The following is a 15686-nucleotide window of genomic DNA, read 5'->3' as shown; positions in this document are numbered from 1 at the left end:
AAGTTCAAATGTATTTAACTTTATTGCGATACCGCAATGCAGTATTTGCAGTGCGGCAACGCACTGCATCGCAAAGCAATTGCGGCGTACTATGGACGGACCTTTAAGCATTTGTAGTGCCTTGGCATGACAGTGTCTCGAAACCTGAGGTGAACTATTTTTGTTCTTTTTACTAAAGTCTACTAAATAAATTGATGCCCATTTTACGTTAAGGTTGCGTATTACCACTTATGAGTGATACCAATGACTTAACTGGGATTTGGTCATATTGATGGGCGGGCTAAACTTAGTCCTCAAAACCTATAAGCCCCCCCCCCCCCCGTAAAAAGTCACACCTATTCAATTTATCATACAATTTGTGATTTGTAACTAGTTTTGTAAAGATGCAAATGTTAGGAAAGAACTACATGGAAGGCGGACGGCCGAAGTCAATTTTCGTTAGTGGTTGTTGCTCCCTTGGCGGCCCCCTGGCAGTTACGCCACTGAGTACCCAGCAAACACAAAAACGTTTTTAAAACGTTTTAAAGAAGTTATATTTTGGGTTTTGCTTTAGGTAAAAACGTTTTAATAATGTTAAAATGTCGGGTTATATAAAGGTCATTAAATCGTTTTAAAACGTTTTGTATGAAAACACACTACAACAATATTTTGAAAATGTTTTCGAAATGTCATTGTAAACTATTTTTGCAAACATTTTTGGCCAAATATTTTGTCAACACTTAGATAACATTATGTAAAAATATTTGCACCCAGCAAACACAGAAATGTTCTTAAAATGTTTTTTACAAAACGTTTTAATAGCATTTAAATGTCGGGTTATATAAAGGTAGTGAAAACGTTTTAAAAACGTTATTGTAAATATTTTGGGCAAACATTTTTTGCAAAATATTTTTCAACCCCAAAATAACATTCTGTTTAGAATGATTTGTAAAAATGTTTTTGGAATGTTATTAAAAGGTTTTTATACCATTTATATAACCCGACATTTAAATGTTTTCTGTAAAACATTTGTGTTTGCTGTGCAGTAAATTACCAACAAATGTTATTTAATGTTATGAAAACGTTTTATACCATTAATGTACCCTTTATATAACCCGACGTTTAAACGTTTTCTGACAACCTTTTATAACCTTTTGCGAATGATGTCGAAAACGTTTTGTGTTTATTGGGTAATTTGTCACCCTGCTCTCATTTAATTTTCTGATTAAATTTTCAATCTTTTACCGATTGGTGAGCGGGACAAATCGGACCTATATACAGGTAACACAGAGTCTTGATTCTTCTTGGTTGACGAAAATATTGTCAAGAGCGAAAAGGCTAAATACATCAATGCTACAATGGTACCAATATTCAGGAAAAGGCATATCTTATAGGCAGATTAAAGTTGTATTAAATTGAGTGAATTTCTTTAAGAAGTTTTTAAGACACGTGTACAGTTTACTTCCCTTGTTCATATATTTGCAAAAACCATGTACACATATTACCTTGGTTCAATATTTGAAGCGGAGCAGGCGAGATACTTTCGTCATGGATGAGACATGGAAAAATGTATATGACACCTAGTACAGGAACCTATACGTTGATTTTTTTATTTGGATGTATCAACGTATAGGGGGTTTACGTTGAAAAAACAAGCCAATAGAGAGTTCCTGATTCCTGAGGTCAGGAACTTTTTTGCACACATTAATTATTGTTTGTTTGTCTTAATATTTATTACACATCTTCTTAAACTTAATACCGAGAGGGTTATGTACTTGAAATTTACATTAATTATTCGTAATCTTTACACAATCAGTAAATATACACTGTCACTAGGCCAAGACCTCTGCAGATTTCGGACATGAACGTTCGGTGGCTTCCAGTCGTAGTTCTCGGCGGTCGTCAATCGGACCTAACGTGAAGCATATATCATGAATTCGGGAGTTTAGTCGAATTTTAAACCAAAATGTGTCATAGCTAGAAAGGATAGGATAGAGAGTTAAATTGAGAAAAAATTCTAGATGGGACTTGTTGTACTATATGACATCCATGTTCCGCCCGTCCATGACAGGCATGAAACATAACAATCATATCCTAGCCTGACATATCATTATGAATTCGGCAGAGTGACGAATCGAGAATTTTGAGCACATTGAGTTTTTGTGTGCTTATGATTATATTTCAGGTGTTCTTTTATTTCTACCAAAAATTAATTGTAAATTTTACTTCCCGACGTAGATTTTGATTTAGACGAATCGCGCCTAAGTGCGATAAATGAATTCGGCAAAGAGACGAATCGTATACTTAGCTGTACAAATCAGATTGATCCATAGTATTGTATAGCTAGAAACCCCTGAATTTCCTATACTAATATATTTGATACCAACGTATAGCTGTATGTATCTTCTATCCAGTGACACCAAAATAAGTACAAACATTCCCCCACATGATATCGATATGGCTTAATAATGTGAGTGCGCCCCCGTGAAATTGGAAAATCCCAGAAAATTGTACGCAAAATATAGGCCAATATTGATATTTCTGCATTAAAATCCTTGAGGTTTTGCTAAATATTACAGGGATGACCATTTATAACTTATATACCAAGTTAAGTCTACATAGTCTTAGTGATTTCTAAACTAAAACCACAAATCAAGGATGAGTGCTATGGTTTACACGTAGTGGAATGCGTATTCGACCCCGAATGCGCAATGGAAGAGACATTTTGGATACAGCATAAAGCCGAATAGCTGTTAATACGCGTTTTGAGGGGTATATCGATTGTTTCAGAACATGAAGGTATTGCAAATAATTTATGTACACTCACTTCTATAATATACATTTCAAATGAGTGCTCACGAATGTTCTAAAATTTTAGAAGGACAAATGGAATGGTGCCAGGATTTTCAAACGCCGTTTACTCCGAACAGTAATTTTGCGTATTCGGCACTCTGTCGTGTTCATAACGATATGTACACCCTTTTTTGCCTTTACCATATCCATGAGAGGCACATCACCGGGCCCCTTCTATCATAACTTAACTCTAACTCTTCCAAGTCCGATGAACCTAACAGCCCGGGTACCTCCCCTTCTGGTCATGATACCATGTGGACATTTAAGCATTGCCATTGTTATGTCCATTAACTTGACGCCAGTTCTTTTCATCAACAATTTCATAATTCAGTTTCTTATAATAGCACACGTTATTACGTCTATGGTAGCAAATTTCTGTATGCAAGTTCTCTATAACTGGTTTGGGAGTGGGTAAGCCTGCTAGTTGAGCTATTTGGTTATTATACTCCCATTGGAATTGCCCTAATACATGTGCGTATCTACGGGGCCAACCCACGTCAAGGCGTCTCTGTAAATCAGATTTGTTATCCACTTCAATCTCCTCCTTGCTTGGGAGTATGTATGATCCTTCAAGTATAGCTATAATTAGTCTTGCTTGCAGGCTAAATTGTGGGAAGGGCAGAATGCGGATGGGTAAACCAATAAAAGAGAGGCTTGGATATTCTGCATGGATCAGATGTTTATACAATGGGGACACTATCTGATCCTCACTAACTGTCACCCGGCATTCTTTGGCTAGAAATGGGAAACTGTACTCATATCCTGTACATAACACAACAGTATCTGCTTCGCAACTCTGTCCATTTGTGAATATCACTTTGTTACCACTGAGGTAATCTATGGCTGGTACTTGTGCAACATTCGTAGGAAACTCACTCGGCAGAGTTTCTCCCCAATGGCTCAGGTACACCATCTTCACATGTGGATGCATGTCTTGTACAATATCCTGTCCCGAGGAACCGGCTCCCAGACATACTATGGTCGAATCTTTGAAATCCTCTGGTTTACGGTAGTTGTGACTGTGGAGAATGGTACCGTTAAAAGTGTCGTGACCTTTCAGCTTTGGTATTTTTGGGACAGAGTAATGCCTGCAATTTATTAATTAGTGATATAATATTTTTAAAAGCAATTGTATCAAATGTTGATAAAACGATCTAACTTGAAAATCGCTGTTTCGAGAAAAAGAGTGTTCAAAAACTTTATTTTTTATTTATTTTTTATTTATTAGACTCTACAGCCTGAAAAAAATTGTGCAAGTGAAAAACGTCCTCTTTGGCAATTAGAAAATATCGTTGTGACACACATGATGCTTATATCAACGTCAAGGGTTCAGTCTTAGTTCTCAAATGCCGTTTGTTTTGTTCAATTTGCTTGTTTTAATATCGAGATATGTTTAGTTAAGAACGAAAGGGTAAAATTACACTGTGCCACTTTTACTAGGGAAGAGGACTTTACACGTTAATCAATGATAGCTGATGTTGATGCGTCTAATGCACTCCACCCTTCGGGGCTCTTGCATTAGACGCATAACCATCAGCGCGCGTGCATTATTTTGTCTAATTTCTCTCCCAACAAGTAATACGCGTTCATTAACCAATAAATGTGCAATATTTGTTTGTCCTTTAACATGTCTTGAGTGACAAAGAAAACAGTATTTACCATGATAAATTTGTTAATGTCCAGGTCATACGCACCGGTAATACACTTAAAACAATCAAAGGTCAAGCTGTTCCCTACGTAATGTAAGAGGGAGCAAGTTCAATTGTGACACCATGTGGTCCATGGAGGCCAAAGGTAGTAAATTTGAAATTGAGATAAAAGCAAAAATATGGATTTTAAAAACAATAAAATACAAAAGAAAATAGACATCATAACTTCATAACTTTAGAGCCAAGTATGCTAGACCATTGGTGTTTACAGTATATGATAGCCTAATGTTAGTAAAAGGTAATCATTCTTGTAACTCAATTTTCAAAAGTGCCTCCTTTGGCCTCCATGGACCAGATCGTGTCACAATTGGCACAAGCGCTCCCGATAGTCCAGATCAGGATAGTGCAATAAATGAATTTGGTAGTTCGCCTCTGGACACCTTCCAGGCACTCAACATTGTGTCTGGAGGTACCACTCCAAAGACAGTCATATTTAAAATATGTAATATATTAACATAATACTGTATACGAGGGGCAGTCAATAAATTAGTAGAACAAGATACTTGAAAGTATCTTGAAAGAGTAACTTATGCATTAAAGACATAGTCCTTAGACTACACTTTCCTTTGGAGTTCTTGGACAACATTCTCCTCGGAGTCCTTGGACTACACTCTTCTTTGGATTCATGGTACTGCACTCTCCTTTAGAGTCCTTGGACTACACACTCCTTTGCTTGGGGTCCTTGGACAACTCTCTCCTTCGGTGTCCTTTGACTGCACTCGCTATTGGATAGTGAAATGTCAATATGTCTGCAGTTATGTCCTCAGTTTCAAAATCTTCTTTGCTGGATAACATTAACCCCTGTATGTTGTTATAACCGGCCCTGTCTCGTTCGTTGTGGGGGGGCAGGGGATTTGTGCGATTTGATAGCATGCATGTGTAATTGTGCATCAGCATAATCTGTAATGCCTTACCCATTGCAGACTATAACAGCATCAAAGACGCTAGTCTGGCTTCCGTTTACTTTGTCAGTCAAGTTTCTTACAGTCACCTCCCATAGCGTCTTCTCCCCATTGGTGACAGGTTTTACATATTCAACTACAGTTTCGAACTGAAAATAACCAGTAAATGATTATAAAATTGATTAACCTGATCAAACAACATGAGGACAATGTTGTTAAAGAAAAGTAAATCAATTTTCAGATCACGACTAAAGAACTTCTAATTAGTTAGTTTCATCATTCCAATTTTATTCATAATACACATAAAAACAGATATATTGAAAAGGAATACAATTAAGGCCAGACAGGAGGGTTGAGAAGGTACACGACCAGGCTCAAATATCCGCAGGCATAATATACAACAGCACAATACAACACAATATAAAAACAGGTTATAAAGGAAAACATCAGTAAATTTTTTAAATCGAACCAGTCTATTTCATATTTTGAGTAAAATATTGAGTAGGAACAATGAATTGCACGTTGAATGAGAGATTTTGAAAATTTATCAAAGACCCATTTCATTGGTTTTTGGCTTTTTGAAACTGGGGGAAAAGGGGAAATGGAACTCAGGTTACACTTGTTAGAGCTAGGGGTTTGTGGATGTTTTGCTCGAAAGAAATGCTCAATAATAATGATGGATTTAGAGCTTTCATTTACGAGAACTAGATCTGGTCTTTGCAGCGTGGGAAGAATTATCAGGAATTGTGGTACCAGCAATTTTAGTGGCACCATCTTAGTCACAGTAGAATTTCCAGGACTGGTCACTGATATCTTTGAGAGTGTCCATGATTATGCGGAGAACAGAGTTATGACGCCAAGTATATCGACCATAGTCAAGCATGATTTTACAGTGGTTAAGGACATGATGGGGGGTCTCGTGATTTTCACATAAGTTACATTTGGTATTTAACTTTTTTTCCCAGCGAATCAGATTATTTTTGAAGGGAAAGGTGTCAAGAAAAGCAGTCAACATAAATGTCATGATGCATTTAGGAAAATTGTAAATAAATGATTTCCAAAAGATAATCAGATTTTTCTGAGCGTGCAATACGAAACATTGATGGATTTTGTTAAGTCAGTCTTCAACTTTTTGTATGACACATTGCCATTAGAATAGAGGTTATCCATGTTCTATAAGCTGCATATCCTATCAACGACTGCTATACCTTGTTTAGGACATTCTAAAGAAGTACCTGCATGTGCAACCATGACTGTTTCAAAATAGCCCGCCAAAGTCATGCATGTAACTCCGAGGTCGTGCATTGATTTAGTTTGAATGAGGAATACTACGGGAACCAGTGCCTTTTGTTAGAAGTCACACATGAGTGAAGTGGATAACCTCTATTATCAACATGGTCAACTGCATTTTGACAGTAAGTCGTGAAAGAAATCTTTTGGGACTATTTTGTCTCCCTTTCAAGGCGGGAGTCAATAGCAACATTGACCTTGGAGTCAGCTTTTGTTTTTGAAGACAAATGAACCGCAACATGATTGATACACAGACATGATATCCAACAGGTGGGGTAAATGGATAACCTCAGTGGCAGAGGGTCTAGCAAGACCTCACCAGATTTTAATATACTGAATCGAGAGCAAGGAGATGTGTTTTGGTCAAGTCATGGACGGTGAGAATAAAGCGACAAGAAGGTTTTCGATACGATCCAGCCGAGTACGAAAATGGTCCAAGACATGATCAAAAACAATACCCTGTTTCCCAGAGACAAGGAATTTATGTGTTAATATCATTTTCACCAAGATTAAAAGTAATTGGAGTGGGTTTTCCACTCACAATAGATAGTGACTTGCATTTAATTGGTTTCAGCTTATGGTTCATTGATTTAGTCCACTCGGAGATTTCATTGAGAATACGTTCTCTTGTTTGTGGTTATTAGGTTGAAGTCGTCGCAAACGGAGTTGTGACATATTTGGAGTCATTTATGGAATATCCATAAGATTCATTTTGTTGTAATTTTTCCAAAATTGGATTAAAAACAGACAAGAATATAATAGTTGACAATGGTTCGCCCTGGAAGACACCTCAGACACCTGAGAAATCTGAAGTTAGTGGACTCCCATTCAGGGGTAACAACTCAGCCTTCAAGATTGGAGTAGAGGTTCTTAATGTAACCAATGATGTTAGGGGGAAACTTCAACCTTGATAAGGAGTAACTGATAAGGTCGTGGTGAACATACCCAAAGGCATCTTCCAGGTCGAAAAAACGTCACATGAAGGGTACGGTTATTAGATTTAGCATGTGAAATAAGTTCATTGAAAACTTGATTCTGTTCAATCACACCAATTATACTATGAATAAATGCTTTTTGATTAGAATTGTCAATCAAGTTATTGCTGGTGAGGTAGTCAGTTGTACGTGACGCCAAAATCTGATGAAATATCTCGCCAAGCACACTTGAAAGAGCAATCATACGAAAGTTCTCAGACTGATTTTGATCGCCTTTCTTATAAATAAAACGTAAATGTTGCCCAACCCTAAACATGGCGCCGCCTATGGCTTAAAAGCACAGAGGAGTAAGATAAGACAGAGCGCGTACCACCAGTCAAAGTCCCCGTGTATTGTATGCTACCAGTTCTCGCATATTCATGAGGGCCGATTGTTCGATTGTGTCGCGTCAAACAATTACGCCAGCGCTGCGTGCCTTCGCGTATACGCGACAGAGCGTTACGTGCTTTCGCGATTACGCGATAGACCATGAAAATACGCGGTAATTGCGTTTCAATCTCGCCTGTCGCATTTCACGGAACAATCGGCCCTCATTATCGGATGAGGCGGAGACTTTGACTGGTGGTACGCGCTCTGTCTTATCTTATTCCTCTGTGCTTAAAAGCGTCTGCAAATATTGCACCGGGACCGAACATTTGAAGGGTTGGATTTGTCTCCTGTATCGTTTATTGTGTTGTTGGATACCTCTAGAACATCCGTAGTGAGTACTAGTGAACTATTGACTGTATTAATGAAACTATTCCACTCTGTTTCTGTACCACCGGCTACTGCACTATGAAAGGCTTGCAAATTTGGCGCCGTATATTAATTTGTATTGGACTAGCCATTTGTATATCCCCAATCAGGGCCGTCGCCATGGGTGGTGTGTGGGTGTGACACCCCCCCCCCCCCGGCGATCAAAAAAAGAAAAAGAGAGAAAGGGGGAGAAAAGGGGAAGAAAGAGGGAAGGGAGAGAGAGAGAGGGGGGGGGAGGAGAAGTGGAAGAGTGGTTAGAGTATGAGATGTGTCTCTCACATCACATGAGAAAGAGGGGATAAAAACTACAGTAAGTTAGTACTATAGTCCCTATTTTGCCGTTATATTGTGGGCCTACACTGATGTTGACCAGGCGAGTTGAGGTGATGTGGACAAAGGACTAATGATTTTGCAAGATCGACATGTGTGCACACCATCACCCCTCCGCACCGCGCCCTTCATCAGCACCAATGGAGATTAGGCATGGAGCCAGGACCGGATTTACCATTGGGCCAGATGGGCCCTGGGCCCCAAAAATTGCCCTGTGCATGTTCCTTTTTTTAAATATTTTAACAGCAGCGGAAGCGGGGGACAGGCTGTCCGAAACCATTCGTGATTTCCTGTTGTCTAAACCCGATTTTAATGTGAAGAAATTAAGTAGAAAATTCATCCAACACAACTCAAAAAAGGTTGAAAACGCAAAGAACTTAAAGAAATTCAACCGTATGAAAGTCTCAAACAACCCCGAAGACCGGAAGAATTTTACTCAGGCTCTTCGCACTCACAACCGTCTCAAAAAATTAATTTGATGTAATGTAAGAAACCCAGGTAATAATTGAAAACATTGGGAATTTAACTCTAGTCTAGTTACTTTGGATAATCAATAAATTAATTAACAACATGATTGAACTCGTGTCCACACGGTCGGATATAAGTCACTTATTACCGGTAATAAGTCACTTGTTAAAGGTAATATGTGACTTATGTCCGAGAGTGTGGACACGACTTGACTGATACCTTGATGTACTGTAATAGGTTGAATTGTGCAGCATACTTTTCCAGATAGTCTAACACATCATTGTGGGTCACAAATGATGGAAGAGAAGGATCAAATGGAAAATCTGGAAAAGCCATCACTTCTTTGGATTGGTTAGTCCTGAATAAACAAAAAAAACCAGTCAAGTTAGTATTAAAAAGAGGCAACATGACGATGTCATATAAATACGTGTCACCTTTCTCCTTTCTATAAACCAGTGTATTCCATTCATGGAGTACTCTTATGGTTCTTTAAATTAACACATTTTAAATGCACCAGAGAGAGCAGAAACTCAAAGTAAATCTATGGTGTTACACTTATTCATATATTGTTTTCTTCCAAAACAATACCCATCGAGGCTGCACCAAGCAGTTGGAGATGGAAACAAGATCCCATGCACCACACAGGCGTACTACAACAATAAGAAACCACTCTGGTGTCATACCTTCTTGGCATTTGGTGATTTAAGACCAAAAGGTTGCTGAGTAAGGAAGGGAGTGATTAAAGGAAGGTGACCTGATATATTTGGAAAATCAAATTAAACCTTACATATAACATAAATGTTGTCCCTTTGAAGCATTCATTCAAAAAGAACATGTAAATGTTTCTTGTAAATGTGTATGGAATTACAGACATTTATACAGCGTGATACTGGTAGTCTACAGTGTTTTACTGTAATGATAACAATCATGATCCTGTAATAAATTGATATCAAATGAAGGATCCTTTTTTCTCATTAACATATTGAAATTAGGAGTTCCAAAACACGGTTGAATTAGTCTAAAACGTGGTGTACCACAATTGAGACTAATTTAGCAGGGTTTTTTTATGATTTCTTCGGAAATATACCGAACAGTTCATGGGCACACGTTAAATGACATGAACATGAAAACTGCTATCACCTTCACCACTTACTTGAGATTTGTATACATGCTAGAATGAATAGGCAATCCATATTGATCTTTGCCAGTCTCTTCCGTATAAACCCAGGTACCTCCAATCCGGTCACTTTTTTCAAACACAGTTGGTTCAAATGAGTCAGGTTTGGCTGACAGGTATCTGGCAGCACATAGTCCTGCCGCACCCGCTCCTATTACTGCAACCTGCTGCATTATGTAGTACAAAGTCTGGAACAGAATATGTAAACTGAGCTCAAAAAGAAACTTATAATTATCACAATTTGTGAATCACAGGGTCATATCTTAAAATCCTGTCCATCAAAATGAACCAAAATTACACACAGGATTACTTCAATACACCACTCAAAACACATGTCAGTATCAAGCAGTTGTCTAACTGACACAACACCAAAATGCACTGACACGGGACAGCTTCCTGGACCACTTTCACAGCCCAGTATTTGGCACCAAACACAAGAAATCTGTAAGAATGCATACATGATCCTTGCATAGATGATAAAACGGTGCTGCGTTCTGCTTTTCACGCACTTTCTTCAAAAAACAGGTCTTGTTCCTTACTATTGCACTTACTCTTTGGGAATTATCACCTGTGCAAGGATCTTGTAATCATTTTCACAGATTTCTTGTGCTGGGTGCTAATTATTTGGCTGTGAATGTGGTCTAGGAAGCTATTCCATTTCAGTGCATTTTGCTGTTGTGTCAGTTGGATAACTGCTTGGTTACTGACATGTGTTTAAATAGAGTATTGAAATAAACCTGCACGCGTAATTTTGGTTCATTTTGATGGACAAAAACGAATACGAATATTCACTTGCTTCAAGCTATTAGTAAGTGACAAAAAGCTAGAATAAAGGATTCCTCACACCTAGGAAGCTAACACTTCAGAATAACAATAACATACGAAAACGGAAACGAATACGGAAACAGAAACTGAAAAGAAAAAAAAGACCCTTAGTATAGTAAAAACGGTTACTATGGTCAGAGTAGGGCTAATTTATCCAGTGATATATGTGCACTGAGTTGAACCCGACTGTTGTCTAAACCCGATTTTAATGTGAAGAAATTAAGTAGAAAATTCATCCAACACAACTCAAAAAAGGTTGAAAACGCAAAGAACTTAAAGAAATTCAACCGTATGAAAGTCTCAAACAACCCCGAAGACCGGAAGAATTTTACTCAGGCTCTTCGCACTCACAACCGTCTCAAAAAATTAATTTGATGTAATGTAAGAAACCCAGGTAATAATTGAAAACATTGGGAATTTAACTCTAGTCTAGTTACTTTGGATAATCAATAAATTAATTAACAACATGATTGAACTCGTGTCCACACGGTCGGATATAAGTCACTTATTACCGGTAATAAGTCACTTGTTAAAGGTAATATGTGACTTATGTCCGAGAGTGTGGACACGACTTGACTGATACCTTGATGTACTGTAATAGGTTGAATTGTGCAGCATACTTTTCCAGATAGTCTAACACATCATTGTGGGTCACAAATGATGGAAGAGAAGGATCAAATGGAAAATCTGGAAAAGCCATCACTTCTTTGGATTGGTTAGTCCTGAATAAACAAAAAAAACCAGTCAAGTTAGTATTAAAAAGAGGCAACATGACGATGTCATATAAATACGTGTCACCTTTCTCCTTTCTATAAACCAGTGTATTCCATTCATGGAGTACTCTTATGGTTCTTTAAATTAACACATTTTAAATGCACCAGAGAGAGCAGAAACTCAAAGTAAATCTATGGTGTTACACTTATTCATATATTGTTTTCTTCCAAAACAATACCCATCGAGGCTGCACCAAGCAGTTGGAGATGGAAACAAGATCCCATGCACCACACAGGCGTACTACAACAATAAGAAACCACTCTGGTGTCATACCTTCTTGGCATTTGGTGATTTAAGACCAAAAGGTTGCTGAGTAAGGAAGGGAGTGATTAAAGGAAGGTGACCTGATATATTTGGAAAATCAAATTAAACCTTACATATAACATAAATGTTGTCCCTTTGAAGCATTCATTCAAAAAGAACATGTAAATGTTTCTTGTAAATGTGTATGGAATTACAGACATTTATACAGCGTGATACTGGTAGTCTACAGTGTTTTACTGTAATGATAACAATCATGATCCTGTAATAAATTGATATCAAATGAAGGATCCTTTTTTCTCATTAACATATTGAAATTAGGAGTTCCAAAACACGGTTGAATTAGTCTAAAACGTGGTGTACCACAATTGAGACTAATTTGGCAGGGTTTTTTTATGATTTCTTCGGAAATATACCGAACAGTTCATGGGCACACGTTAAATGACATGAACATGAAAACTGCTATCACCTTCACCACTTACTTGAGATTTGTATACATGCTAGAATGAATAGGCAATCCATATTGATCTTTGCCAGTCTCTTCCGTATAAACCCAGGTACCTCCAATCCGGTCACTTTTTTCAAACACAGTTGGTTCAAATGAGTCAGGTTTGGCTGACAGGTATCTGGCAGCACATAGTCCTGCCGCACCCGCTCCTATTACTGCAACCTGCTGCATTATGTAGTACAAAGTCTGGAACAGAATATGTAAACTGAGCTCAAAAAGAAACTTATAATTATCACAATTTGTGAATCACAGGGTCATATCTTAAAATCCTGTCCATCAAAATGAACCAAAATTACACACAGGATTACTTCAATACACCACTCAAAACACATGTCAGTATCAAGCAGTTGTCTAACTGACACAACACCAAAATGCACTGACACGGGACAGCTTCCTGGACCACTTTCACAGCCCAGTATTTGGCACCAAACACAAGAAATCTGTAAGAATGCATACATGATCCTTGCATAGATGATAAAACGGTGCTGCGTTCTGCTTTTCACGCACTTTCTTCAAAAACAGGTCTTGTTCCTTACTATTGCACTTACTCTTTGGGAATTATCACCTGTGCAAGGATCTTGTAATCATTTTCACAGATTTCTTGTGCTGGGTGCTAATTATTTGGCTGTGAATGTGGTCTAGGAAGCTATTCCATTTCAGTGCATTTTGCTGTTGTGTCAGTTGGATAACTGCTTGGTTACTGACATGTGTTTAGAGTAGAGTATTGAAATAAACCTGCACGCGTAATTTTGGTTCATTTTGATGGACAAAAACGAATACGAATATTCACTTGCTTCAAGCTATTAGTAAGTGACAAAAAGCTAGAATAAAGGATTCCTCACACCTAGGAAGCTAACACTTCAGAATAACAATAACATACGAAAACGGAAACGAATACGGAAACAGAAACTGAAAAGAAAAAAAGACCCTTAGTATAGTAAAAACGGTTACTATGGTCAGAGTAGGGCTAATTTATCCAGTGATATATGTGCACTGAGTTGAACCCGACTCACTACCAGGGGTACGAATGTAAATATATAGGCTAATATTTATAGGGCCCAATGATAAAGTACTTTGTTTTCAGCTCACACAAAGAAATAAGGAATTTCCAGACATAACACCTGGTGATGATGTGGTTTTTTTCATATTATCGTTTCATGTGAAATTTAAAATCTACATGATCATGATTATTACTTTCAGTGAAACTTTTACTTGTTGATGAATTTTCTTTTTATAGTATGATACACATACGCACTGTTGTCCTTCTCTCTTTCGTTCTCATGGTTTAAGTCTAAATTATACATTAAAAATGTTAAAACTTGAATGTATGTCAATTAAAGATTTGCAGCGAGCGATGTTAAGTGTGTATTGAGAGTTTAAAAAATCGCTCACTAGAAATCGAGTTTGCGCGAGCGGTTGCGAGCGAGAGCGAGAACCATTTTGAAGTCCAATATGCACGTTATCATGATTCCGGTTATGGCTGCAATTTCAGAGTAATGGGAGTAGTATATAATGGTTGTATTGTTAAACATTGAAAACGAGGGTTTGGCACCAAAATCGAGTTCATGTGTCCTAGAATATGCAAATTTCAAAGCCCTTAATGTTTGGAATTGGAGGCATTATCCCGGGGGGGGGGGGGCACTTGTATTTCAAGGTGGACACCATGCTCGTGTAAAAAAACAAGTAAAAAGGGTTGTTTTTCAGCATTGGGCAAGTACAGCGCTGTACCTGTTTAGGGTGTCAAAAACGCCAAAAATCAGGAAAAAGGGTATACTTTTCCAAGCAAAATACTTGCTTAGGCCTTTTTAGGGTACCAAAGATTAATGGCAAAATAAAAAAAGGGTGAAATAGGCTATGTTTGGCTTCTATCAGAACAAATCGTAGGGTAAAACATTAAGAAACATCAAACTACTTATATTAAACAAGAACCTGAACATGAATTTTTACTTTCTTAGTGTTAAAAAAATGGCAAAATACTTGTTTAGGGTATGTTTTGCATGCGCTGAGTAATACTCGTTTAGGGTGCGTTTCGAGAGTCCATACATGAGCACGGTGTCCATCACGTAATGTAAGTGCCCCCCCCCCCGGGGGGGCATTATATAGGGAGGAAGTTCATATTGTGCCGATTCAAACAGTCTCCAAAGAACCTACATGCTCGATGGGTCGCATTCAGTATGCAAATTATGTATTCACGGAGAAAGCCATTGTATGCCCGCACAAATAACAACAAAAATACATTTTAAAAAATATGCCAATTTAACATGTTTAGAACCTCGACAGTTCACAATATGGTTCAAAGCCAACATAATGCTACTTACCTGTGTATATATAAAAGCTCAATTTCGTCTCAAAAGCAATAAATGAGGAAAACATGGGCTGTTTTCCGGAGACTGGTTGGACATCAAGTATTGTGTTCCACATCTGCTCAGCCAAACATCGATCGGCACTCGGTGACGTCAGAATACGTATATGCTGTGTAACAAACGAGATAGCGCGGCGCGGAGTTAGTGAGCGGGCGTGCTCACAGCCAGGGGTCATTCATATGTAAAGATGGTACGGGTAGGTGCGGCCCCCAAGGGTCCCATTTTCAGGCTCTCCGCCAATTCTTAAGACCTGCAGTAGGGGGGTCATGCTCCAATGTTTTAGCTTTACTTTAAACTAGCATGTTGAGTAAAACTCCAAATATTGCAGCTCTTCAGTTTAATTTTTGAAGCGATTGTAATTCTCCACAACCTATAATTTGCCTAATCTCTAGTTCACTAGACCCAGAAAATATGTTGCAATTTCATTTCAGAAGATCAGTTCTCTACTGTCCAAAATTTGGCGTTCCGTGGCGTATGCACCCCTACCAAATGAAAGTGTATGTGCCCCCCGGTTCAC

The 15686-nt window shown here is 38.1% G+C and overlaps 1 protein-coding gene across 1 annotated transcript; it reads right to left on the bottom strand.

The window, feature by feature from the left end:
- Positions 1-1654: 1654 nt before the first annotated feature.
- Positions 1655-10611, bottom strand: LOC140157853 (uncharacterized). Its single transcript, XM_072181101.1, has 4 exons — positions 10415-10611; positions 9481-9619; positions 5456-5592; positions 1655-3920 (listed from the first exon to the last, which is right to left on the bottom strand). Exons 1-4 carry the CDS (start codon positions 10609-10611, stop codon positions 3095-3097), a joined length of 1299 nt encoding a protein of 432 aa, XP_072037202.1. The 3' UTR covers positions 1655-3094.
- Positions 10612-15686: the final 5075 nt, after the last annotated feature.

This window comes from Amphiura filiformis, chromosome 7, assembly GCF_039555335.1.
Source record: "Amphiura filiformis chromosome 7, Afil_fr2py, whole genome shotgun sequence".
Classification (NCBI taxonomy): domain Eukaryota; kingdom Metazoa; phylum Echinodermata; class Ophiuroidea; order Amphilepidida; family Amphiuridae; genus Amphiura; species Amphiura filiformis.
This window is presented reverse-complemented; position numbering and strand designations above follow the sequence as displayed.